Below are 24547 nucleotides of genomic sequence, written 5' to 3' on the forward strand. Positions count from 1 at the left end.
CTGTCCCCCCTAAGACTGGGGATGGGAGAGACTCTGTGCGAAGGGTGACAGGACCCAGGGGAGCATGCCCAGGTCGGGGGGCGCTGCTAGGATCTGACCCCCACCCCTTTCCTGTGCAGGCAGGACCCACAGGTGCTCATGGCCAGGTTTGGGTCTTTTCTTCGTCCTTCCACAGTTAGCCTGGGTCCCCCTGAGGGACCTCACCCGCAAGGAGGTTTCCTCCCTCCACAGAAGCAGAGGCCAGGCTGGGTGCACGAACTGTTCTCCTCACACACCCCCAACTCTCTCCAAAGGGTGTGTTCTCTCTAAACCGTCCGGCACCTACCGGCGCCCTTTGCAGGAGTAGGGTCTCCCTCCAGAGAACCAGGATCTCTGTGTCCTCCCAGCCTCCACTCTAGGTACCCCGGGTTCTTCCCCAGCACCCAGGACCCCCTGGGGAATTGTGCCCTCTGGATGTGGACCCAGGACACCTGCAGAGTGGACAGAGAGCACTAGCCAGAGCCAGACCAGGTGGAAGGAGGTGCACCAGGACCTCTAGCCTTTGGGGGCCTTTCAGTGGCAAGGCTTCTCCGGGCCCTTCCGGGGAACATCCTGTTTCCCAAAATGGGTATTGAGGTAGAGAGGTGTACAGAGGTGAGGTAGCCTCCAGGGACCCCAGCCCCAGCCCTGAGGGTGACGCCCATCCCTGGCATTGGATCCCCAAGTAGCCTACCTCACCCCTCACCCACGGATCCCTGTGCGCAGGGAGGGGCAGAGAGGAGGGGCGCCTTGCGACCGGTAATGGGGCGTCTGTGCAGTTAGTTATGATTAGTTCCATTCTGGGTTATACATGATCTGGTTAGTCACTCACCTTTGGGGCAGGTGGCAGCTCTCCCTGAACCTGTTATCTGGTCCGGATGAAGGCGAGGCCCACAGTGCAAGGACAAGTGTGGGCTGTAGAGAGAGGCCTGGGAGGTTCCTGCCTGAGGGCGTGGGGGGGGTGTCATTTATTTAGGTAATGAGCCTCTGTGGTATGAGGGAGGCATCAGAAGGTTAGCTGTCCTCCCCCACTCTTCCCGCCCCCACCTTTTCCTTCAGTGGTGCCTAAAACCATTAGCAATTTGTTTGCTTAGAATGTTATCCCCCAAAAGGGAGTGTTAAGAGGATGGTTTTCGGGAGATGCAGAGGCCTGTATGGCTTCCCCAGTGGACATCAGATAGTGCCCAACTGGTCCGGATCCCTCAGGGATGACATTGGCAGCTGAGGAGAACTGGGCGGGGTTCAGGCACAGCTGCCGTGGAGCTCATGGGTGTGCTTGGGTACGAGCTCCGCAGGGGACAGTGGCCACTCTGAGAGAGCTGACAACCCCACAGGTTACACTGTGTCACATGGTTCCTAGTAAATGCTCTTAGCAAGGGCTTCTGAGTAGACTGTTGCTGAATGTAGACAGCCTTGGCCATTTCCCAGGGGAGGCTAGAGCCTCTGGACAGTGTGAGCCCAGTGTGAGCCTAGAAATAGAAGTTTCTAGAAGTGCTTGGTTTGTTTTGCTTCATGTTTTGCTAACCACCCTGACAGTTGTGTGTCATGAACCCTGCTTTATACCCGAAACAGTAACTGAAAGGGTCCCCTGCCTTGCCCATGACCCTGACGGGTTGGAGACGAGCCCTGCTGGCAGAGCTGCTCTGGGTGATGAAGGGGCCAGGGGGCAGGGAGTCAGTGCAGGAAGCAGAGCCCCACTATCATCTCCCTCCTCCTCAGTGTCTACTCCTGCATGGTCCCACAGGTGCCATACCAACTTTCACGCATGCCTCCGGGCAGCTAGGCCTCCCCCCTCACCCTCCCCCCAACCCTACCCCGACCCCGGACCTCAGGCCTCTGAGGTCTTAGCCTCTGCAAGGTCTTTGTTGTCCTTGTCAACACCCCCTGTGAGGGCACTTGGGTTCCTGCTTCTTCGAGGTCACTCAACCCAATTTAGGCCACCTTCCATCTTCCAACCAACACCTTGCAGGTTACAACTTTTAAAAGAAGGGAGCAGGTGTTTTCACCAGAGGGGCCTTTAGTCTTGGGCAGACGAGAAGAGGGAGGCCAAGGCCCCAGGGTCCCTGAAATGTTCCTTCTCCTGGGTCAGTTCCTCTCAGGTGTGGCCCACAGCAGCCTCGGAAGGTCCCTGAGCTTAGGTGGCTTCTGCCTGACCTGCATCATTATTTTTTTCTTTCTCAACTTTTTCAACATAAACTGTCTTGAAGTGCGGTATACATACAGAAAAGTGCATGAGTTGTAAGTGTAAAGCCCAGGTGATATTTCACGGCATGAATACATGGGTGTCGGGCCCCAGCCCCAGCAGGGCCCTCAGAGCTGGATGTGCACGGGGTCCTGATTAGAGGTCCTTTCGTGCGTGACTTTTTTAGCTGCACGTGGTTTGGTAAGACTGGTCCGTGTGGGTGGTTGACTTCGTCCGGCTGTGGGCTCCCCTGGGTGGATGAGGACAGAGCAGGTGGGGGGCGGCCATCGAGCATACCGCTGCTATCAGCGCTCGGGTGAGCCTTTTGGTGTGAATCTGTGCTGCACCCCGGGAGGAATCCCGGGACTGGTGCAGGCTCTGCTTTCCCAGTCCTACAGGGCATCGGCTTCCCCTGTGGCTCTACCAGTTCTCGCTCCCGCTGCCCGCGGCTCGGAGTTTCCACTGGGTCCCAGCCTCACCAGCACTTGGCGTTTTCTGCCTTTTCATTGTAGCCATTCTGGTGGGTGTACGGCAGTGTCACACTGTGGTTTTAATTTCCCTTCCCTGATGACGAATGAAGTTGAGTGTTATTTCCTTTTTCTTACATTTATCACCATTTTGGAGAACCGTTTTTTGTGAGATGCCTCTTCAATGCTCTTGCCCATTTTTTCAAAATTGGATCTTTTGACACTTTTGATTTGGCCTGTGTGGGATACCTAAATCTACATTTGTACCTGCGCGTAGATACACAGACACACGCACGCACACACATGCATTTATTCAACAGATCGGAGTGGAGCGCCCCCACACACAAACATCACAGTCATGGGGACGCAGCAGTGAGCAGGAGAGACAAAGGGCCTGCACTCACGCAGCCCGAATTCTCCCCAGAGGAGACTACCGAGGAAGTAGAGGTAATGTGTGGACTGCAGAACCCTGAGGAGAAAAGTTCAGTGTGGGAGGAAGTGCCGCAGTGGAGGTTATACACTGTAGATCTGTCACCGAGCAGGTGACATGTCGGTAAGGACTTCTGGGGAGAGGGGAGGAGGCAGAGGGAGAGCGGGCAGGCCTGTGGGGGCTGGCACAGAGTGAGTGAGGGCTGTGTGGAAGGTGACAGGCCTCTGATGGGGGCAGGTCGCCAGGTCCCTGGGGCTCTGCCTGTTATTTCATTTGGGTCCTGGGCAGAGGAGGATGGGATGTGATTCAGGATTGAACAAGGCCCTTGGCTGCGGGCCGCTGTCTTGAGCAGGCATGGGTGGAAGCAAGGACACTGATTTGGAGCTAGTAGATCAGTAGGTCTAGCCTCCCGTCCCAGGGTCCCATCTGTCCCAGGTGTCTGCAGTGGTGAGGATGTCCAGGGTCACTGTCATCCCAGACTCAGGCTTCTCTGCTCTTTGCCATCCTCAGAGCATCCTTTCATGGTCACTGGATCGACACTGTTCTTGGCCTCAGGTGCAGCTCACATCATCTGGGGCAGCTCTTTCTATGGGCCTTGTCTTTCCAGAAGCCCCCAGTAGATGTCGGCTGGCCACACCACACCTTGCTCATTCTCCATTTTCTAAAACCAAATCTGGCAAGGTAACAAGGTTCTTCTGTCAGTCCCCAAAGCTGTCCCTACACTCTTACTCCCTGAGCCCAGCCCCACCCATAGCCTCAAGTGAGGGAATAGCCCCGCAGGGGTCAGTCACCGGGACCAGGAAGGGTGTAATTGTAGTCCAGATACACACATGAAGGCTGCAATCATAACTGTGAGCAAAGGAGAAAATGCCATCTGGGTCTGCAAGGACGTTTCTATTGTGGAGACAACAGGCAGAGGGGCCTTCCTTCCTCCTGGGGAAGCATCTACCTTATTGAGGTCCTTGGGGATGCCAGTGAAATCTGTGGGTGGGAACCTGGGGGGGATGGCCCCGTGACCATACAGGAAGGTGCCCTGGGGCTGTGTGTCAGCTCAGCCTCCTCCTCTGTGGCCCTGGTCACTTCTGCCTGGTGGTCCTCCCTGTTCCCGCTGTGGCAGGAGCCGCTGGAGGCTGCAGTTAACAGTGCAGGTCCTGGAGCGGTGAGAGCTGGGCTCTGGTCCTAGCAGAGAGAGTGAGGGGGTGGTGGGCAGAGCTCCAAGAGAAAGACACCTGTTTCCGAACTCCAGGACCCGGAGAGTGGGGCACTCCGGGGAGGCGGGTGAGTGGACCCTGCATGGCCTCTAATTGCATGGGACAGAAATAACCGTCCACGGGACTCAACCTGGTGGCCAATCTTGGGAATGTTAAGAGAGCAGGCAAACAAGAAGGGGGAGCTGGGAGGAGAGATGTCTGTCTCACCAGGCTGCTGGGCCGAGGGTGGGCATCCTGGGACTGGCATGGGCACAGACAGAATCACCTCTGCCCATCCATGCCCCAGGGCTTGCTCATGAGCTCTCTTGGGCTTGTCTCAGCCTCTCTCTGGGCATCCCCCCCCCCCTCTCCATAAGGGGCGAGCTGAGAATGTCCCTGCTCCTCTCTAGTAGTGACTCCCCCAGAGTCCCACTCCAGCTTGGTCTCCCAACTCAGCCCCTGGGCTCTCCAGTTCCAGATCTCCCGGGGAGGGTGTTCTTGGCTCAGTCCATCTTCTCCATCCAGTCTCAGCACCTGGGTTGGGGTCTTAAGCGGGCGCGCGATGGAGGGGGTGACCTGTCACCTGACAGGATTCCTTCAGAGGACTGAGGCTTCTGGGGGTGGAAAGATGCCTCACTGTGCCATGTGTGCCAGGCCCGCCCCACACCATGTCTCAGATTAGTCCTCCCACAAAAGCAGCTGCCGTATCCCGTGTTCACTCAAGGAAATGGAAGAACAGAGTTCCGTGTGACGCTTGAGAACAGAGTGAGCACCCCGTTAAGGGAAGCATTCAAGCCAAATGCTGGCCAAGCACCTGCTCTGTAGTGGATATCTACAATGAGGTGAGGTCGTAAAGGAGGAAGAGATGCTCAAGGGAGGAGATGGAGACACAGCGGGGCTCCCCGCTTGCGGGATCTCACCAACACACCTGCTCGCATCCCTCACTGAGTCCCTACCGACAGAGCACCCCTTCGCCCGGTGGCACATAGGTACCCCCATCATCGACGGCTGGTGCCGCCGCCCGACTGACGCCACAGCCCCGGGCTCTGTACTCCCAGCGTCCCAAAATCCAGCGCCAGGCGGGTGCGCCTTGCCCTCGTCATGCCCCTGGGGAGGCCCCGGCCCCCGCCCGGTCCCCGCCGGGCCCCCGCCCCCGGCCCAGGCTCCGCCCCGTTTCTGGCCTGACCCAGCGGTCCCTCGGCCCCACCCAGACACCCCCGCGTTCTCCCGGCCAAGCCCCTCCCCTGGCCCCGCCCCGCCCCGTCCCGCCCCGCGCAAGGCTGTGAGCTAGCCGGAGGGCAGCGAGCATGGGGAAGCCCGCGGGCGGGGTCAGGGGGCGGGAGCTTCCTCGGCTCTCGGGGAGAGGACCCGCGGCACGCGGGGCGCTGGCAGCGCCGGGGTACAGCGCGGGGAGCGGGCAGCCAGGATGTTTCTGGAGCCCCAGGTAGGGCTGCGGCACGTGGCAGGTGCGGGGCGGCGGGTCGCGAGGCTGCGACGTGGGTGTGCACGCAGGGCAACCCCTCGGTTGCGGTAAGACCGCGGGCCGAGGGTTCTTGCGCCGCCGAGAGCTGGAGGAGAGGTGCTGACCTACGGCAATTAGTGAGACCATCCGGAACCTCTCTGGCCCCGCTTGGCTGGGAAGGAGCCTGCCCTGGGGCACCACTCCCTCTGCGTGTCCCCACGGGGCGGGGGGGCACCTGCTGCCAGGTGGGCGGCGCCAGGGCTCAGAATGAGTGGATGGCTCAGGCTGCCACTGCCCTTCCTGGCCTGGCTTGCTGATGCCAGTGATCATCTATGGCTGGAAGACACCTGCAAAGCTAGTGAGGGCCCCTGTGGGGTGAACAGGGCCAGGGAGGTGGAAGACAGCAGCCTCAGCAGCAGGGCCAGGAGGAAGGTGGCTGGCCTGGACTGGCTGCCAGGCTTGCTATCCAGGACGGCCCTGGATCCCTTCTGAGATCTGGGGGGCACAGAACCACCTGTGGGGGTTAGGGTGGGAGAGGTGGGGGAGAGGAGGAGATCTGAGACTAAGCGCTCGTGGGAGGTGTGTATGTGTGAGTGCCATGTGTGGGCGAGAGTGAGAGTATGTGAAAATGCAGGCGTGTTTATATATGGGATGTGTACGTGTGAGGGAGAGAGGGAGAGCGGGAGGGAGAGGTGTGTATGGGGGCAGGGTTGTGCCTGTGTGGGCCCACAAATGCCTGTGTATTTAAGGAGAGCGAGCTTTAGGGTGGGGCTTCAAGGAGTGTGGGCTCCAAGGTGAGGGGCAGCTTCCTTTCTGCAGGAAAAAGGAGGCTGAGATCAGGTCCTGGACTTAGTCCTGAGCATGAGGAAGGACATTGCGTTTCCATGGCTGTTTATTAGAACCCAGCCTTGGAGATGGACTGGCAGTGTGATTTGGGCACAGGGTGCTGCCCCTGTTCCAAGCCCCCTTAGCATGAAGCTGACCGCACAGACCTGGGAGCTCAGGTCCAGTGTGGGTACAGTGGGGCACAGAAGAGGGCCCCGGCTGACCTGGCCAGCCTCCATTAGCCAAAGACGCAGGACGCGTTTGTTTCTTCATTCACCACTTACTCAGCACACATTTATTGAACACCTGTTGTGGGCAGGTACTGCGGCTTCAGGAGGGACCCAAACACCACAGTCTGTCCTCATGGAGCTCCCCTTCTAGCAAGTGAGACTGGGGAAAAAGCATGAACAATAGATGCAACAGGAGGGGAGCCTGGGTGGGTCTGTTGGACGAGCATGCGACGATGCTTGATCTCGGGGTCGTGGGTTTGAGCCCCATGTTCGGAGTAGAGATTTCTTAAAAAAAAAAAAAAAAACTTAGAAAAAAAAATACAATGCAGAATATTGCATGGTGGTAAATGTTAAAGAGAAAAAGCAAAGCAAGAAAGAGGAATAGGACCTGTGGAGGGTATTCGGTCAGAATGGTTTAGGTTATCTGCAGAAATAGACCCCCCCCCACCCCTCCGCCACCCCACATCCAGTGGCTCTTAACAGCAGAGCGCAATTTGGACCCTGCTCCAAGCCTTCGTCATTCAAGGCCCCAGGCTGCCAGGCTCCGTGGCAGAGTGGAAGAGAGGCTCCTGCACTAGAATGTTCATGTCTCACCTGTCACTTCTACTCGCTGCTCTTGAGTGAGATGAGTCACATGGCCCCACTCAGTGTCACTAGGGCCAGTAATGACAGTCCTGCCCAGGCTGGCAAGTAAGGCCCAGTGTACTGACCGCTGTTGTGGGAGTGCTGTTTGTGCCTGGGGTAGGACAGTTAGGGGAGACATCAGCATGTGGGACACATGTATGAGGAGCTGACAGAGGGGTAGAAAGGAGGTAAGTGGCAGTGGGAGTGGAGGGGCACACCAGGAAAACGCTAGGCATGGCTTTGAACAGGAAGCCGCCTATGTGTCCAGAGGCCAGACTGGAGGCTGGATGTTAGGGACAGAGGAGGCAAGAAGGAGAGGAGGTGGGGCCAGCACCGTGGTCCCGGGGGCTCATATCCAGGAGGTAGCAGTGGAGGAGAGAAGAGCCGATCCAAACACACTCTGAAGTAAAGCAAGAGGACTTGCTGAGGGTGGAGGTGTGGCACTGGGGACAGAGAGAGGCAGGCTGACACCAGGAAGGACATTGCCCTCAGCAAAAGGTGGGAAAGGATGCAGGTGGAATGGCTGGGAGTGGGCAGGAGGCAGAAGTGGCTTGGCATCCCCTGGGGAGATGTCACCTCGCCGTGGGTGGGCAGGCTGGAGCCTGGGGAGAGGTCTGGGATGGAGGGCTCCTTTGGAGCCCCAGCTTGCCCTGTCCTGTGGGCCCCTTGCTGCCTCCTGGCCATACTGCCTACACCTGTGCCTCCTGGCTCAGGACAGCCTGGCCCTGGGCCCAGCCTGCCCCAGGCCCCACACCACCATCTTGCTGGTTCTGCCTGCTGGGGTGGGGGCCCTTTGTGTGAGCTGCACAAGGGACAGCAATGTGGGCTGAGGTAGCTGCAGGGTCTTGTGCTGACCTGGCTGCTGCATGCATCAGGGACTGGCCAAGGGCAGGAGTACTGGGGACAGCACTGGCTGCAGGTCCTGTATCTACTAAGCACTGGACTGCAGTGGTGCAGTCTTTAAGGGCTAGGCAGTATGGCAGGCTGCTTGGGGGAGAGAGTCCCGTGATGCTTTGGAACGGGTAGGGTTTGATACAGAAATGACATGGCCTAGGTTGGAGCTGGGGTACCTCTGGAAGCTGCCTGAACCCACCATAGCTCTGGGCTTCTGTGCCCCGCCCCCCCTTCAGGGAGCCACTGGTGAGTGAACCGAGGAGGGCTGGGTCTGTCAGGACTGCTGTCTCCTTACTCTTCCTTCTCCTAACCTACTGGAAAACCCCTCGTCATCCTTGGAGGTTCATCTCAAAATTGCCACTTCCAGGAAGCCTTCCTTGACTTCTCCCTACAGTTAGTCCCCCTCCCTCTGCTTCCTCAGCATTCAGTGCAGACTCTGGTCCTGAGTTGTTTGCCCTGTGCTGTGGTGTTACGTCTGTCTGCCCTGGCAGATACTGAGGTCTGTAGGTTCTTCCATTTCCAAGTGTGCAGCACAGGTCCGTAGGGGCTCGTGGATGTTGGCTGACTAAGTGAGGGAAGGAAGGAAGGAAGGAAGGAATGAACGAACTAACGAACAAACATGAGGACTGAAAGGACCCTTGGAGACTACTTCGTCCTGCCTCTTTGTTTTACACATGGGGGCCCTGAGGCCCGCAGTAACCTGGCTGGCTTGAGTTCAGCTAGGAGGTCAGGGGCAGAAGTGGCTCCCAGACCAGGATCCTCCACCATGCCAGGTTCTAGGCTGGCTGGGTCCCGGAGGGTTCCAGGACAATGAGGGGGTTCCCAGAGAAGGATAGGTTGGGGGGTCCTTGGGTGAGCAGTCAGGTGGGAGCATATGCATGAAGGCACCAGAGTTTCAGGGACTCAGGAGGAAGAGGGCTGCCAGGGACCTTTACTGTGGTTCTTTGCCCTCTCCCCTCAAAAGTCCTGGGGCTTGCAAGGACTCTGGCCCTGTGGCCTCCTGTCACACGTGGGGTTTCTCTGGCAAGTCCACTGTCCTGCACCTCAGCCTCCAGTGGAATAATCCCGCCCTCGCCATCCTGCTCATACCCGCCTGCCTGACCAGGGGCCAAGCCCACGGCATTTCCCAAATGTCAGTGTGGCTGCCACACCAGCCGCCCCCTGCCTGAGGTGGGGCTGGCGAGTGTGAGTCAGAGGACCCCCGGGGCCAGCTTCTGGGTCTTCCTTAACCCTTAAGAGGTCACTGTGCCAGGAAGACACGTGGAAACTGGGTCTCCAAGGTCAAAGGCTGTGGCAGCACCAGGAGCAGGAGGACCTGACCTTCATTCTGGGGCTAACTGATCCCAGAGCCTGGCCTTCCCGTGAGCACGAGGGCTGTGAGCAGCGTCCTTAGAAGAGGGCTGGCAGGTTCCCAGAAGAGGCTGGAAACTAGCAGTGCCCGGCCCAGAGGGCACAATGGTATGGGGTTACGGGTGTGTGGTCAGGAAAGCATGCTGTGGGCCAGGTGGCTGACAGAGGTGGCTGACCTGTGTGGATGTTGTGTCCCTGGCTAAAGGCTGGGACACCTGCAGGGCTGGGAGGCCCGAGGGCACGGGCTCACGCACACTCTCCCTATTCCTGCCGCTCGAGTGAGCGTCCTGCTCCACATAGACTGAGTGGGGATATCTTTGGGGACAGGGACACTTGTACCTGTACCTAAGGGAGGTAGATAGGTAAGCTATTCATTTTTTAAAAAATGTTTGTTAAATAATTGATAAATGAACTCTCTCTTACTATTTGAACAGATTTTCAGTTTGGCTTCTAGAAAGCCTCAGAAATTAATCAGATTATCTGCACATAAGGAACATTCTAGCTCTTCATTTCTAATGTATCTTTTATTTATTTTCTTATCGTATTGTGTTTTCTGAAAGGGGCAAAGTGATATTTAATAACGGCAGTTGTCCTTGGCTTGATCTTCATTTTAATGAGAAGGCCTCTAATGTTGTACGAAGTCTGAAATTGGCTCTAAATTCCAATAGATACTCTTCGTCATGAACAGAATACTCTTCTCTTTCATTAATTGCCCAGAGAGTCCACCAAGAATGGATATTAAATTTCATTGAAAGCTTTCCTATATCTAGCAAGATCATCAAATTCCTTTCCTCCTTGGACCTATTAATGTGTTGACTTATTAGCTTTCCTGAGCTAAATCATCCTCATGTTTCTGGAATAAATCCCACTGGGTCAGACTCAATTGTGCTTTAAAATGCTTCTGGGTTCATTCTACTGATAAGTTGCTTAGGGTACTTTTCATCTATATTCATAAGTAAGAATTTATCTGTACTTTTTATTAGGGGACAGATTTGTCACATTTATAAATCATAGTTATGTCAGCTTTGTAAAATGAATAGGAAGGGTTTTCAATATGAATTGCATAGTTGAGATAGTTTAAATATCATATAAAATTATCTTATTCTCCGAGGCTTAAAATAATTCATTTTAGAAACTGTCTCAGCCAGGAGTTGGTTTAATTTTTCTCTACAGTTTGGTTGACTGTCAACTTACTTTAATTTGTACTATGGTTATTGGTCTTTTGGGGTTTTAAGCATTTTCGTCTATTTTGGTTATTTATATTTTCTAAATAATATCCCCGTTCAAAATGCTTTCAGATCTTTTAACACAAATTTATGTAGTTGATTCTTTTAAAGTTTCTTCTCCATATCTGAGGCTAGATTCCCTTTTTCATTCCTATTAGCTGTATTTTTGCATCTCTTCCCTCCCACCATCTTCCTGCCTTTTCATTCCCTCCCTTCCATTCTCCTGCTTTCCTTCCTCCTTCACTTTCTTCGACCCTTTTGTTGATTAGAACTGCCAGAAGTTTATCTTTCCGTTCTGTGTTTTCAAAAGAAAATCAGCCCTTGATTTTAATCAGCAAATTCTACTCTCTATTTCATTAAATATACTAATTTATCTTTCAGTAATTCCTCCTTGTAGTTTGCTTTGCTATGGGTCTGTTTTGTTTGGAATCTCTTTTTAGCTTTTTGAGTCAGTGCTGAGTTCATTTCCATTTTTTTGTTTACTTAAAATATATTGAAGTCTATGAATGTTTCTCTGAGAACAGCTTTGGCCATTTCGAATTTCCTAAGGAGTTTTCTTATAAGGGTTATTTCTCTGGTGTGTCTGTAATTGGAGTTTTGATTGCCTCTTTAACACAGATACGATTTAGGGAAGTTTTTTCAATCAAGTGTGTAGAGTTTTTTGGTTCATCGTTTTTTATTAATATGCAGCTGTTGTGTTAAGTTGTGTCCACAATGTTTGGTCACCTGTGTGTTTCTGTTTGGGGACTCTTGTGGGATTTCACTGGTGACAGGATGTGTGAACAATGCAGTAGAATATTCTGGATGGAAGAATATGGCTTTCTGTTTTGACAGCATGTTTTCCATGTACTGTCTCTTCATGCTTCTATGCCCCTGGGTCAAGGGAATGCACTGTGCTATTTTCATTCCTTTCTACCCCTCATCTCTGGGTATCCCCCACTTGTCAGAAATTGTAGAAGGTTCTAGTTGTTGTTCTGCTGTTTGGTCCACGAAGGGGAGCTCACTGCATTGTGCTTGGGCTTGGACCGGTGACCCATTTTCTGGGCACAGGAGGGCAGACATAGTCTCCTGTTCGCTTTTCCCTTTCAGCCCTTGGCAGAAAGAACCAGCCTGCAGTGAGGAGACATGCCTAGGCCCCCAGTGACCTCGGGCTGTCCTTAGCCTCCTGGTCTGTAGCTCATTTGGAAAGTGGTTAGTAATGTCTTGGAGGGTGCTGTGGAGAGGTGCAGGATGGCCCAGCAGGGGAGAAGCTCTCTGTGAAAGTCTCATTGGTAGTGAGGTTGCTGCACTATCTGAGGAAGGTCCTGAATCCCTCCCAGCAAGAGATTCTTGAGGGCACTTGCATGGCTGGCCCTGGGACCCTGGCCTGACCATCGCCCCCTGCCCCCCAGATCCAGGCCAGCCCCAACACAGTGCTCATCAGGGCCCTCTCTGCATACTCCAAGCAGGGAGCTCCACGTGGCCCAGGCTGAGTCCATCCCACAGGGTGCCTGCTGCCTCCCACCTGCCTTTGTCTTGTACCTGCTTGCCATTCTCCTGAGCCCGTGCTCATGGTTCTAGATCATGGTGGTCATACTCACCAGGCTTCAGATCTCAGCCCCCACTTTGGAGCTTGTAAGATCTGGTTTGATGACATAGCCCTTTTAGCCTTTGTTCCTTCCTCTGGAAAATGGGATGAAAGCATGTGTAGTGCCTTGTGTGGGGAAGTGCGTTGCCCTGGGGAGGGATGGAGGCAGTTGTGCCCTTGGTATTCCTGGGGGCTGGCCAGGTTCTGGGCCAGGGGACATAGCAGGTGTGTACAAGGGAGCGTCCATGAGAAGTGGCACAGGGAGTGGGAAACTTTTTGCTGGAGGGTCAAGATGTGTGTCTTGGTCCTTTTGAGAGGCTGTGGCCAGCGGACAAGGCCATGGCTCTCTGGGCCCAGCAGGGAGCTGGGAGACCCCCCACCTTCCACCCAGAGGCCAGTACACAGAACACTCCACCTTCTGGCTCCTGCAGCACAGAGGGGTCCCAGGGGTACCCCTAGGGGGCGTCTGCCAGGAGGATAACAATTCAGGTAAAGGAAATTGATTTTTATTTGTTTTTAGACACAAAGGAAAGTCGTTGCTCAGCCTAATTAGATGTCATTTAAAAATAAAGGAACTGTGCGTTCTTATTTTTCTTTACCCCAGCAACCCCAGGCATCCTCGGAGGTGGAGGCTGACACTCACTCCTGGAAAGGTCTGGGCCACGGCCTATCCCCCACCCCACACATCCACGCTGAGGGACCCAGCCTCCCTGCCCCTCAAGGACCCTCAGCTCTGATGCAGTCCCCTCACTGTCACCCTCCTGGAATTTGGGCTCTTCCTACTTGATGGGTGGAGCCCTAGTGTGAGGCAGGCTCTGAGTACGAGCCCCTTAGGTGGGACCCTAGAGCCGGGAGTTCAGTAGACATGTGCACCTGTGCCCTGCTCCCCTTCGGGACACCTTGAGAGGATGCCCAGAGAGGACAGGACTGGCTCCCAAGTTGATCTCAGTTTGCTCACTCTCCTGTCCCGGCCTGCACCCGGCTCAGCCTCGGGAGTCCAAGCCGCCCGCGTGCAGGGGTGCCGGGGTGACCGCTGTGGAATCCAGAGGAGTGGGCCCAAGGGGGAAGGAGGCCAGAGGAGAAGGGGCTGGGGACGGGGAGGCCCCAGGCATCCGCCCCCGGCCCTGAGGGCCCTGAGTGGCCTGGGTGGGAGGCCCGCATGCCAGCCAGCCACCCTGTAGGAAAGGGCAGGGATTCTCTGAAATCCTACCTGCTCTGTCCCTGGGCCTCTCAAGGCTCAATAATGGGATGGTTATTGGTGGACAATGACATTTTGTCCCCTGAGCGGCCACCAGAAGAAGCTGACTGGACAGAAAAGGAGAAAAGAAGGAGGGAAAGAGACAAGGAAAAAAGCCAGGCTCGGCAGGATTTGTATTTAGGAGTGCGAAGAGGAGCCGGCGAGATTCCTTCACTCAACTCAGATAGTATTTGGTGCTAGGAAGGAATTCAGAAGGGGAAAAAAATAGAACTATCAGCATCGCCCCTAGGCCGGGCCTTTGTAGAGGCCGCGCCCCTCGAGGTGTTGGCTGGCTCTGGTTCCCATGGCGGCCGCCTCCTGGCTGGAGTCCGGCTGCAGCCCTCCGCCAGGCCCCAGGATGGCCCCGCCAGGTCTGCAGGGGACAGGAAGGTAAGCTGGGTTCATGTAAAAGATTGTCCTCCCTTGCCAGACAGGTGGGAGTGGCAGGGGACTCCTGAGGCCCAGCCTGCAAGGATAGGACTGGCCAGGTCCTCCCAAGTAGCTCCCTGCTGGAAAGTCCATGGTGGTGCAGAGGGAGGGAGGGCTGAGGACCCATGCACAGGGGTGTGTCACCCCTGCCAGTCCCCCACCTGGGGCGGGGGCCAAGCAGTCACCCCGAGGCCAGAGCCAGCTCTGAGTCCCACTTGCCAGGTCAGTGGATCTGTTCACCTGGAAGCAGGAAGTAGCTTCTGTCCACTTTCTCTGGTGGCCAGGAGGGGCCTGCTGCTGCCCTGGGCATGGGGAGGTGAAGGGACCCCAGAGGTGGTGTCAGGGAGAGGACAGCACCAGCCCCCATAATCTGTGTCTAGGAAGGCAGCAGGTAACTTTGATGCCAAGTCCACCCAATTCAGCGGGTACCACACACGTCCTGAGCAAGGTGGCCTCGTGGCATGCTTACTGCTACCCATGAAACGGGTACTGGAGCTGCTGGTTTTTCGCAGAGGACAGTGTGGCCCCAGCAGGCAGGACCAGGTTCTCTGGCGCTTTAGGGAGACACGTTTCAGCTCAAAGTTAGGAAGATCTGAGAGCTGGGGTTTGGGGAGGTGGAGAACAACTCCCAGGTAGGGAGGTTCCTGCCTTCAGGGTATCTGAACTCAGGCGTGGGGCTGCTTGTGCCCTTCTGCTATTGGGGGTGGTCCTCTGTTCCTGGGGGGAGCAGCTGGAGGCAGATGGGCAGCAGGCCCAGAGGAAGCTGCTCCCCCTGGCCCAGGTTCCAGCCCCCTGAGCCAGATGGCTGGCCTGGGGCCGGGGCAACGTAAGGCTTGCAGGGTCTTGGCTCTTGGGAGCTCTTGTACCTGCTGGAGTCTACGGAAATGACTGTGAGCTAAGCAAGCAGACTGTCTCAAGCAGGAGTTATCTGTGCCCTTTGCAGATGGGGCCCCAAGAGCTTGGCCACTGGCAGGTCACTGGGCAGTCTGCCCGAAGAGCTGCCAGCGCCCCCCGACCCCAAGTGGGGATGGAGACCACCCGAGAGGGTTTGAATGCCCAGTGCGGGGAAGCAGCCTTACCTCTAAGGACCTGGAGAGGGAAGGAGAGGCGCAGGAGGGAGGGACATGGAGCTTGTCATGAATGACAGGTGTATTAGAGAGCTGGGCAGAGGTGGGAGGACAAGAGAGGGCAGGTGGCTGTACTTGGGGCGGGTAATCCTCCTCCCTCTGTCTCCCTTCAGACTCCCCCCAACCCCGCCTCTCCCTACTCCCTGGCTGTGGGCACTGTGTCCCCAGGGCCAGGCTTCCAGCAGTCCCCACCTCCCCCCGCCAGCCCAAGGGTCTGGCACACGGCTGCTCCCGGCTAGGCTGAGCTCTCTGGCTTGGATTTTTCTGCCAGTTAGTGGGATCCAGGGTTGGGGGAGCCCTCCGGATCTCTCCCCCTCCCCCGCCATCCTGCAATGAAGATTGGACTGCGGAGCCATGGTTCGGTGGCTTGTGTGTCCACTGGGGCCCTCCAGCTTTTGCTGCCATTTTCTGGTCTGTGGAATGAGTTGGGAAACAGCAGGGTCACAGGATAGGGGACATTAAGTGGGGTGATGGGGGAACTAAGGTGGCCCTGTCTCTGCCACCGGACCTGTCTTGCTTGGGAGCTGAGGCCTTGGTCTGGCCTTGTGCTTCGTGGTGGGAGGGCGTGCATTTCAACAAGCATTTCATCTACAGGCTGGATTTGTCTTGCAACCTCCTACTTACATTTCTCTGCTGCGTAAAGGGAGGGTTCCTCTCAGTCAATTCCTCTCCCCAGTCTGCACCCCATGGGGTCACCTTCAGATCCCAGGAGAGCTTGCTGGTAGGTAGGGGTGATTCGTCCTGGACAAATGCCAGAAGAGTCTCCCATGGAGGCAGGGGAGGAAGGCAGGGAGGACACCCTGCCCGCGGCAGCCCGGTGTGGAGTCACATTTATTTTTTTTTAAAGATTTTATTTATTTATTTGTCAATGAGAGGAAGAGAGAGAGAGCGCGCGTGTGTACGCAAGCAGGCAGAGTGGCAGGCAGAGGCCGAGAGAGAAGCAGGCTCCCTGCCCAGGAAGGAGCCCCATGCGGGACTCGATCCCAGGACCCTGGGATCATGACCCGAGCTGAAGGCAGCGGCTTAACCGACTGAGCCACCCAGGCGTCTCCATAGAGCCACATTTAATGTGGCCGAAAGAGAATCAGGAAATATTTGTTTGGAAGTGAGCAAGCAAGACATGCTTCAGGGAAGATTTCCAGGGAACCAGTGGGTTGGAAGGCTCGTAGGTCTTGGGGCCTGGAGACCTTGGCACTAGCCCTTCCCTCTCCACTTCCTTTTCTAGAAGCCTCCTTTAGAGGCCAGTCTCTCAACCTGGTTAGGTCCCCATCTGCTCTGTCCCCACACTCTGTCCCTGTCAGACCCCTGACAGCTCACCCATATATGTGGATGGTCAGGCACGGTGGCCACAGTCTGCTCCAGTGGGGGCCCCTTGGTGGATCCCCAGGGTCTAGGCAGGTCTTTGGTAACATTTGTAGATGGATGGATGGATGGATGGATGGATGGATGGATGGGCAAGGAGAGGGTTCTGTGAGACACCCCACCTCCTACCACACCACAGGGCAAATGATTTTAGAGAAGTAGACAACCCTAGAAGGGTTATGGGGGCCTCGGTGCTCTGGCCTAACTTTGGCTGCCCCACATTCCCCAGCAGGGCTGGGGCTCTGTGTGTCTCTGGCCCTGGTCCAAGTAGCCAGCAAGATTTTCTCCCCAGTTGCGGCCTCTGAGTGCAAATGGGGCTCCCGCTTACTCCCGCCAAGGCTGGATTTTTCTGGAACTGGGATGCAACAAGACAGCTCACTGGATGCACTTACTCTGAAATCTGTGCCAAAAGCTGCCCTCTTGGTTAAGTGTCCCACTAGGGTGGGGTGGCAGGGCTGGTACCCAGCTACCTCCAGGAGCACTTTCTCTTTCTCCTTCCCTCCTCCCCTCCTGTCTCTGTCTCTCTTTCTCCTCCAGCCAAAAGAGGGGAGACTGGCAAGATGTGTAATTTTCAGTTGCTAATTGTGATGCCCTGCAGCTTGCTGAGCTAAAAATAGTCTTCGTTTTTGTGGAGTAGGTTAAAAAATAGAAGCCCACGTGCTGCCTCCGAAAGAAGCATCCCTGGCGAAGCTTGGCAGGGGTGAGGACGGCGGGGCCTCTTCTGCCTCCTGGTACGGCCCTGGAGACTCATGCCGGCTGGGCCCCGAAGGCCATTTTTGTCCCGGTTTTCCAGGAAGCTGGGATTCTTAACCTCGCATCAGTGGAGGAACTTCTGGTACCCCATCAGTCCCTGGAATTATATGCAGAATGCCGTCGGAGTGGGCCTTCATCCACATGTCCAGGGCGAGGGCCTCAGCCTTCACCCAATGTTCAGGGGGTCCTGTCCCAGTCAGGGCCACTGATGAGCAGAAATGACAGTCCTGAGAAGGAGCAGGGCTATGGGGCAGACGTAGTCACAGCCACCTACCTGAGCACCAGTACACAGGTGTTCTCATCTGAAACGTGGGTGTCTCTGTGCCACCCCCTGGCTTAGGGGCCATTGCAGCAAGTGTGAGATGTGTGATGCCCAGCCTATGGCTGGGCTCCAACTCCTGATGACAAACACTCGAAGATTAGTTAAAGGAAAGCTTATCCCTGCTTCTGTGTGTCTCAGAAATTTCCAGAACTGCAGACTCCACCATCTGGAAGGAGTCCTAAAATTCTGACTGCTCTGGGAACCTACCCCAGTCCTCCCCTTCAGAGTCAAATGAAGACCTGACACTACTTTCGTCCTGCTGTGCAGGGGACTGTCCTCTCCATGGGCTCTTGTCCCCACTCTCGGCTGGGGCAGAGTTGGGTCTGGCTGCGGTCAGCCGGTTATCTTTCGTGTCCCTCCATTAGTTCCTCTTGGGCGAAGGAAGTGCTTGCTTCCTGCAGATGCCTTGGGTCAGGGTGGAGTCCCAGGACAGGGCTTGGGAGACAGAGCTGGTGTGGGGAGCTCAGCGTTGGGGTGGGCCATGGCCCCTCCTGGGATGAGGTTCCTCCCACATCTGGCCGCTCTGAGTGAAGCCACTGGGGGGCGTGGGCCAGCAGTGAACTGGAGGCTCCCTCTAGGGCTGGGAGGCCGGAGATGAGGGCAGGTTCTGGTGGGCACATGGCCATCTTCAGGAAGGGGGATGGGGCTGCCCGGACAGCTGTGAACACGGATGGCTCAGTGCACGGATACCGCAGTGACTGGATGTTTCTTTAGAGTCAGGGTCCTTTATAGAGTCTTTCTCTAGAGTTAGGGTCCTCCCCGAGTATGTTCAAGTAAACTGTGACGACGTCAGCTCCTCCACTGTGGGAGTGTTTTACAAGCCCGTTGGGCAGTGTCAGGCTTCCCCCGGCCTTGCTGCGGAGCTCAGTACAGGAAGCAGGAAAAGCCTGCTGGTGGGAGGGTGACCCTTACCGACACCTGGGTGGACAGGGGTGTATGGGACACGCAGTGTGGGGCCCACCTGGCTGCCCACAGCAGGCTCTGGCTCTTGTAGTGAGGCCCTGGCCCAGAAAGATCTGGGCCTCCGTCAGAGCTGCAGCTCCCAGAGGCCTGGGGGGCTCTGGGGGAGACAGCAATGGGGTGTGGTGTCTGTGAAGGCCATCTTGGGCCCCGCTGGAGTTTGCAAGTAGGACTGTGCTCCAGGTCACAGAAGCTGCACACAAGTATGTGGGCATGCCTGTCCCTTCCAGGGGGCTTGTGGCCAGACGCAGATGCCCCCCTGTGTGTTTTGCAGCCCGAGGGAGGGGCATGGACCTTGCCGGGCCCGGGTGTAAGCGCCCCATCAGGAAACACCATGGCAGTGAGTGGCAATTACATCTCTAGCTGAGGTTTGTTAAAGAGGCTGCAAGAGGGAATTTGATTCATAATCTACAGAAACCTCCTAAAAACCCTCTTTCCCCATCTCTACCAGGTCTCTTGGGGGCACTGGGGCTGCTTGGGTTCTCACCCCTCAGTCTCCCCCAAGTCTCTGAGACTGCCCCTACCCACCGTGCTGCCCTCTTCTCCCCTCCCCCCTCGCCCGCCCGGGGCCCTCTGGCCAAGCTCTCAATGTTTTTGTCAGGGTGTGTGTGCCGCGTGTGAGCGTGCAAGCGACGGGGCAGCTGCGGGTACCCAGAAGCGAAGTACTTCGGCTGAGTCAGCTGAACGGGGCCTTGGGTCCGAGTTGCACGGATGCAGAGCTCCAGACCGTCCCCGCGGGAAGCCCCCCGGCACCCAGGACCAGGTGCAGGCAGTCCTTCAGCCGAGCAGAGCCCAGAGAACGGGGTTTACCTTCTGTGCTGCGATGGCCTGGTTCTGCCTACGAGCCCTTGTTCTGCACCAGAAACCTCCTGCATGCCCATCCGCTGTGAAGTTCAGGGACCCGTGCCCTGTCCCATAAGCTCAGCCATCAGCGCGTGCCTATTGTAGTCCTGGCCAGGGGAACAGAAACAAGACAGACGGACGCTCTTCTCTGAGCCCAGCTTCCCGAGAGTCGGGAGCCTGATCCAAAACTTCTATGCCAGCACGTACTGGGGAGTGTGGTCCCAGGGAAGCAGGAGGCAAGGAGCGGGGAGCGCATGGACACGCAGGATGCCTTCTGAAAGGAGTCCATCTCACTGGATGTCTTTGGAGAGGCTCTGTAAAACTTTTGTGTCTCCAACAGTCCCTCTGGACTGAGGAAGGGGAATTGACTCTGCCTCCCATGACCCGTTGATCCGAGTTCACCCCTGGGGCGTAAGCTGGTCCCCACTGAATTCTGGGTTGTGCGTGGGGCCGGGATGGATGTGCAGAATGTGGCCTTAATAAGAACCCGCAGCTGAGGGCAAGAGGCATGTGGCCTGCTGAGGGTGTGAGGCCCTGGGTCAGGGGCTGGAGGTTCGAAGTGGTGGCAGCCAGTACTGGCCACTCGGTGTCACTGAGGCCAGGCACAGAGACGGCGGCCCATAGTAGCATCTAGCTCCAGTCCTGGCAGTGCTGGCTTCCATTTTCTCGTCCAGCCCTCACCACCCCCTGCCAGGCAAGTGGGGCAGGAAGCTGTCTACTCAGCTGACAGGGAGAAGCGAGTCTCTGAGCAGCTCGCAGTCTTCCCCGTTGTCCTCTAGCCAGTGTGTCTCCTGACGCCGTTCTGGACTCTCACACTGAAGTCCCAGACCTGAAGCCCCATGAAAGGACCTGGGTGGGTAGGTGTGGGTGGGTAGTCACGGGTCGGGGTGTAGACAAGGAGCACTCAAGGAATGGAGTTGAAGGAGGCTGGGTTTTCCCAAGGTCATGTCCCTTATTGGACCATGGAGAGGGAGCAGGAGTGAGCCCTGGAGCAGGGGTAGCTGCAGGACCCCCCTGTAACCACTTCTTTTTCTGGGGAGCAGCAGCAGACATGCCAGATGGAGCAGAGTGGTGGGGGAACCCCGGGAAGGGGCAGCAAGATGGAGAGGTCAGAGGCGAAGCCTCCTGGACACTGCAGAGGGTCGCGAGGACTCCGCTTCAGCCAGGCCGGCCCTCCCTCCTGCCCCCATCCCATGCCAGGCGCCACGGTTCCACTCTGCAGGGCAGGAGCAGTGCCCTGCCTCCCCCCGTCCCCTGCACCCCAGCACCGAGGCTCCCTGGCTGTCTTTGAGAGTTGGGGCCCAGATGCAGGCAGGACTCCTCCATAGATGCCCTGGGAGAGCAAGTAAAGTAAGTAAAGCATGTGCGAGTCAGGCAAGCGCTGGGCCGTGGCTGCTGCCCCTACCCTTGGGCCAGGTCTCTCCCACCTGCACCTGGGACCAGCCCCAGGGCTGCCCCTGCACCCACCTGGGACGTGGTGAATCACTTTCACCTGCCTGTGGGCCGAGTGCCTCTATAACTGGAGGGCGCTTGCCTTCCGGCCTGGGCCTGAGAGGAGGAAGAGCTGCAGGGAGGCAGAGCGGGGTTGGGAGGTGAGGGTGAGTTGGTCTCCCCCTCCCGGAAACAGGCTGCTGTTTTGTGCAGGCTCCAGCCTCGGGCCCTAAGGAATCTGGCGTGGAAGGCTGGCCCACCCTGGCTCCGTCCTCTCCTGAGCTGGGCCTGGCCTCAAGAGGCTTCCCGAGCTCTCCCCACAGTGTCCACAGTTTCCCGTTGTGTCTGGGTGTAGCCAAGGGCAGCCGAGGGGAGCGAGAGGCTCTCTGTACCCCCTGCTCCCATTTTCACCTGGAAGAACCCCCCCTCCCCAAACTGCCCTGGCCGGGCAGCACCCCCAGCCAGGTAAGTCAGGATTGCTGGGTGGCGGGGTGGGCAGGGGCTTTGTGTGAAGTTCTGGGTGCTTCTGGCTCAGGCCACAGGGCTGACCCTGGGGAGGCAGACTCTCCTCCCGCAGGCAAACACTCTCCAAGGTGCCAGGTTGGGGCTGGAACTCGTGCTGTGTTTTTGCGGGTCGCGGGGTGTAGGTGCTGATGAGTGGACCTTGCTTGGAGCCCAGCTGTTTTCAGAGAGGATCGAGAACTCCCGAGAACGGGCGGTTTCCGGCTCTGGACTGCCCACGAGTTCCCTGGTGGTGCTGCTGTCCTGGTCGGGCACCGCACAGGCTTGAGAGTGTCCATGCAGAGTTGGGCTCTCTGAGACCTCTGGGGTCCTGCATGTCTAGAACAATCGGCGCTTGTGTGTCCTGGGCAGCCCTGTGGGGTCCCGAGCGGGCACGTCTGTGGGAGTTGGCTCCTCCGGGGTGGGGAGGGGAGAGCATGTCTCGTGTACAGCACTTTCCGCAAGTGCCCGTTGCATCCTCCCAGCAAGTCTCGGATGTAGCACACCCTGTGCCCATTCCATGGGTAGGGAAATGAAGGCTCTGAGAGGTTGAGGATCCTGACAGAGCTCCGAGTGGCCAGGCCAAGCTCAGGGTCAGGTCTCCTGCGGCCATCCTGGCACTGCCACCATCTTGCTGTGTGATCCGGGCCGGTTACTTCATCCCTCTGTGCCTTGTCCTCATCTGCAGCATGTGGAGAATAATGGGTTTTGTGAGGGTTCTTATGAGGATTAACGAGATGATTCGGTGTTAGCATTGGTGTCATTGGCGGCTCGTGGACGTACTCCTTCTGGGCTTTGTTTCTTATTATGATAGAGCTTTTGCTGTGACTCCCCTGCCCAAGACAGGAGCCCAGATCCTGGGGGCGCCACTCGGAGGGGTACTTCCTTGAGAAGGGGGCTGGTCGGGGACAGTGGACACACAGGAGTATGGCCACGGATGGCAGTTCCTGCTCTGCTGGGAAGGGAGAGGAGGACGCCATGTGCAAGAACAGAGGGGGTCAGGTGGGGCGGCCAGCGGAAATGCCGGGCAGGTAGAGGGCTTGGCAGGGGTTGTCCTCATCCCCACTCAATGGCTGTGGAAATTGAGGCGGGTTAGACTTGGCCAGGGGCAAGGAGCTGGCTGTTGCAGAGTGGGATTCAAACCCAAGGGTGCTTTCTTTGCCCACTTGGTGTTGCACCTGGAGACCCCTCAGTGCTCATGGCTGGGGTGGGGGCTCTGTTAGGGGCTGAGTGGCCCCCGGGACCCCTGAGCTCAGGGAGAGAGGAGTACATGTAGGCAGGGAGCATCCCCGGTTGGTCCCTGGGCAGGGGAGATGCGGGGGTGGACCCTATAGCTCCCTGCTGTCTGAGTGGGTTCCAGACCCTTGCTTCAAAGCCTGCCTTCTCAGGGGACCCGTGGTGGTGGCTGTGGCTCCATCCACAGGCCCAGCCCTGGGCTTCAGACTCTCTAGTGTGGCTTTATAAAAAGGGCTGATTTCCAAACTCAGCCTCTTTGCAGTAAAGAAAACGAAGTTATTTTAAAAATGACAAAATGAATGTACCATTTAGACAAGTTACCAAATAGCTTACAAATGTGTAGAATGGAAAGTGAAAGTCTCCTCCTCCAGCTCCCTTGCAGTAAACTCTATAACTGGTCTGTGGTGGTGGACGGCCACGTGTTTCTGTGTGTTTATGTAAACTCATGTTGATGTCATTGAAAAATGGGCAATCCAGGATCTCATGCAGTTGGGAAGTTCAGTTATGGGGTCCTGAGCCCAGCTGCTGAAGGAAGAGCCACCACCCCAAGCCAAAGGGATGGGCCTTTCCTGGTAGCTCCTTCTGTGGCTTGCTGGTCTGGTCTGGTCTGGTCTGGGTGTGGGTGGGGTGCCCTGGAGGACTGAGAGCCCCGTGAGGCTGAGGATCCTTGGGGGAGGAGCAGGGTAAGGACTCCTGGGCCATGGGCAGGGGGCTGCCTAAGACACATGGATTTGGGCAGCCTCAGGAGCCCCCCCAGATGGCTTGCTAAGACAGATCAAGGACTGGGCCTGCGTTTCTGACTTGGCGGGTCTGGGGCAGGGTCTGAGAATGTGCATTCCGATGTGTGTTGAGGGGTGTGTTCCGTGAGTCTGAACCCGTGTCCCCAGGTGGGGCAGCTGAGCCTAGGGACCAAGAGTATTTCAATCCCTCGGGCTTTCCTTGAGCTCTTACTCTCCTTCCAGAAGATTTTTTGGGAACTCTAAGGCACCCTTCAGGTGTTTGGCCTTAGCCCACGTTATTTGGGCCGAGTGTCCTTTTTCCCATGTGAAGCTCGGCTGATGGGCTGTAGGCTGGGAGTCGGATCTCATTGTGTGGACCTTGGAGCGCACTGGCCCTGGGCTGTATCATGACAAACATAATCATGACTACCGTTTGCTCGCACAGTGGGGAAACTGAGGCCACATTGGCTCAGAAGCTTGCCCCGGTTTGGGTCAGAAAGCAGGCCAGGGCTGGAGAAGCAGCTGCAGCAGCGGCGGTGAGCGCTGGGAAGCCCACGGAGGGTGTATGGGGAGGCAGCCTCCAGCGCTCTGGAGGTGGCGCCGCGTAGCTGCCTGGAGAGGTGGGGGCTGGGCGGTGGGCCTGCTGGCTGGTGTTCATCAGACATGGGAGCCAGCACAGGAAGGTGCCCGTTCGTCCACTCCTGCTCTCTACGCGGGGTGAGGGTGGGACAAGCCAGTAGCACAGGCCGCTCAGCTGCAGGAGGGAGAGAACTCATGGGGCACCAGCTTTTGAGGCCTTGTGGCCAGTGTGCCTCACTGATCCCCATGTGGCACCTCCCAGGCACAGCTGCCCTGGGCAATGGGAAACTGAGGCCCAAGAGGGCTGCAGACTCTCCTAGGCCTCAGGAAGACTTCCCCTAGAGGCTCTATTGCAGTGGGAGGTGGGCGCCCTCATCCTCCTGGTCATGCCAGGCCACTGAGCAACCCCCAGGCTGCTGTCTGACACATATATCTAATAGGGGTTTCAAATTTAGCATGTCGAAAAGCAAGTTCCAGGTCTTTCCCCAGAACCTGCCCTCATGTTCTTCCCCGTGCTGGTCAGTCAGTCAGGCCCAAGGCCATCCTTCATAGCAGCCAGTGTCAACCCTGCTCTCCGCCTCTG

At 56.9% G+C, this 24547-nt stretch overlaps 1 protein-coding gene across 4 annotated transcripts in view; it reads left to right on the plus strand.

Annotated features, from left to right (window-relative positions):
- Positions 1 to 24547, plus strand: part of RASGEF1A (RasGEF domain family member 1A) — an 85803-nt gene that overhangs the window by 45708 nt on the left and 15548 nt on the right. For 3 of the 4 annotated variants that reach the window (XM_047702039.1, XM_047702036.1, XM_047702037.1), the window contains exon 1: positions 5575 to 5731. The exons of the other annotated variant lie outside the window; for it this stretch is intronic. In XM_047702039.1, coding sequence (XP_047557995.1) covers positions 5714 to 5731 — 18 coding nt within the window. In that variant the 5' untranslated portion in view covers positions 5575 to 5713. Of the gene's footprint in view, positions 1 to 5574; positions 5732 to 24547 lie in introns of those variants that run through there. 4 annotated transcript variants of the gene reach the window in all.

Source organism: Lutra lutra, chromosome 14, assembly GCF_902655055.1.
Source record: "Lutra lutra chromosome 14, mLutLut1.2, whole genome shotgun sequence".
Lineage (NCBI taxonomy): Eukaryota > Metazoa > Chordata > Mammalia > Carnivora > Mustelidae > Lutra > Lutra lutra.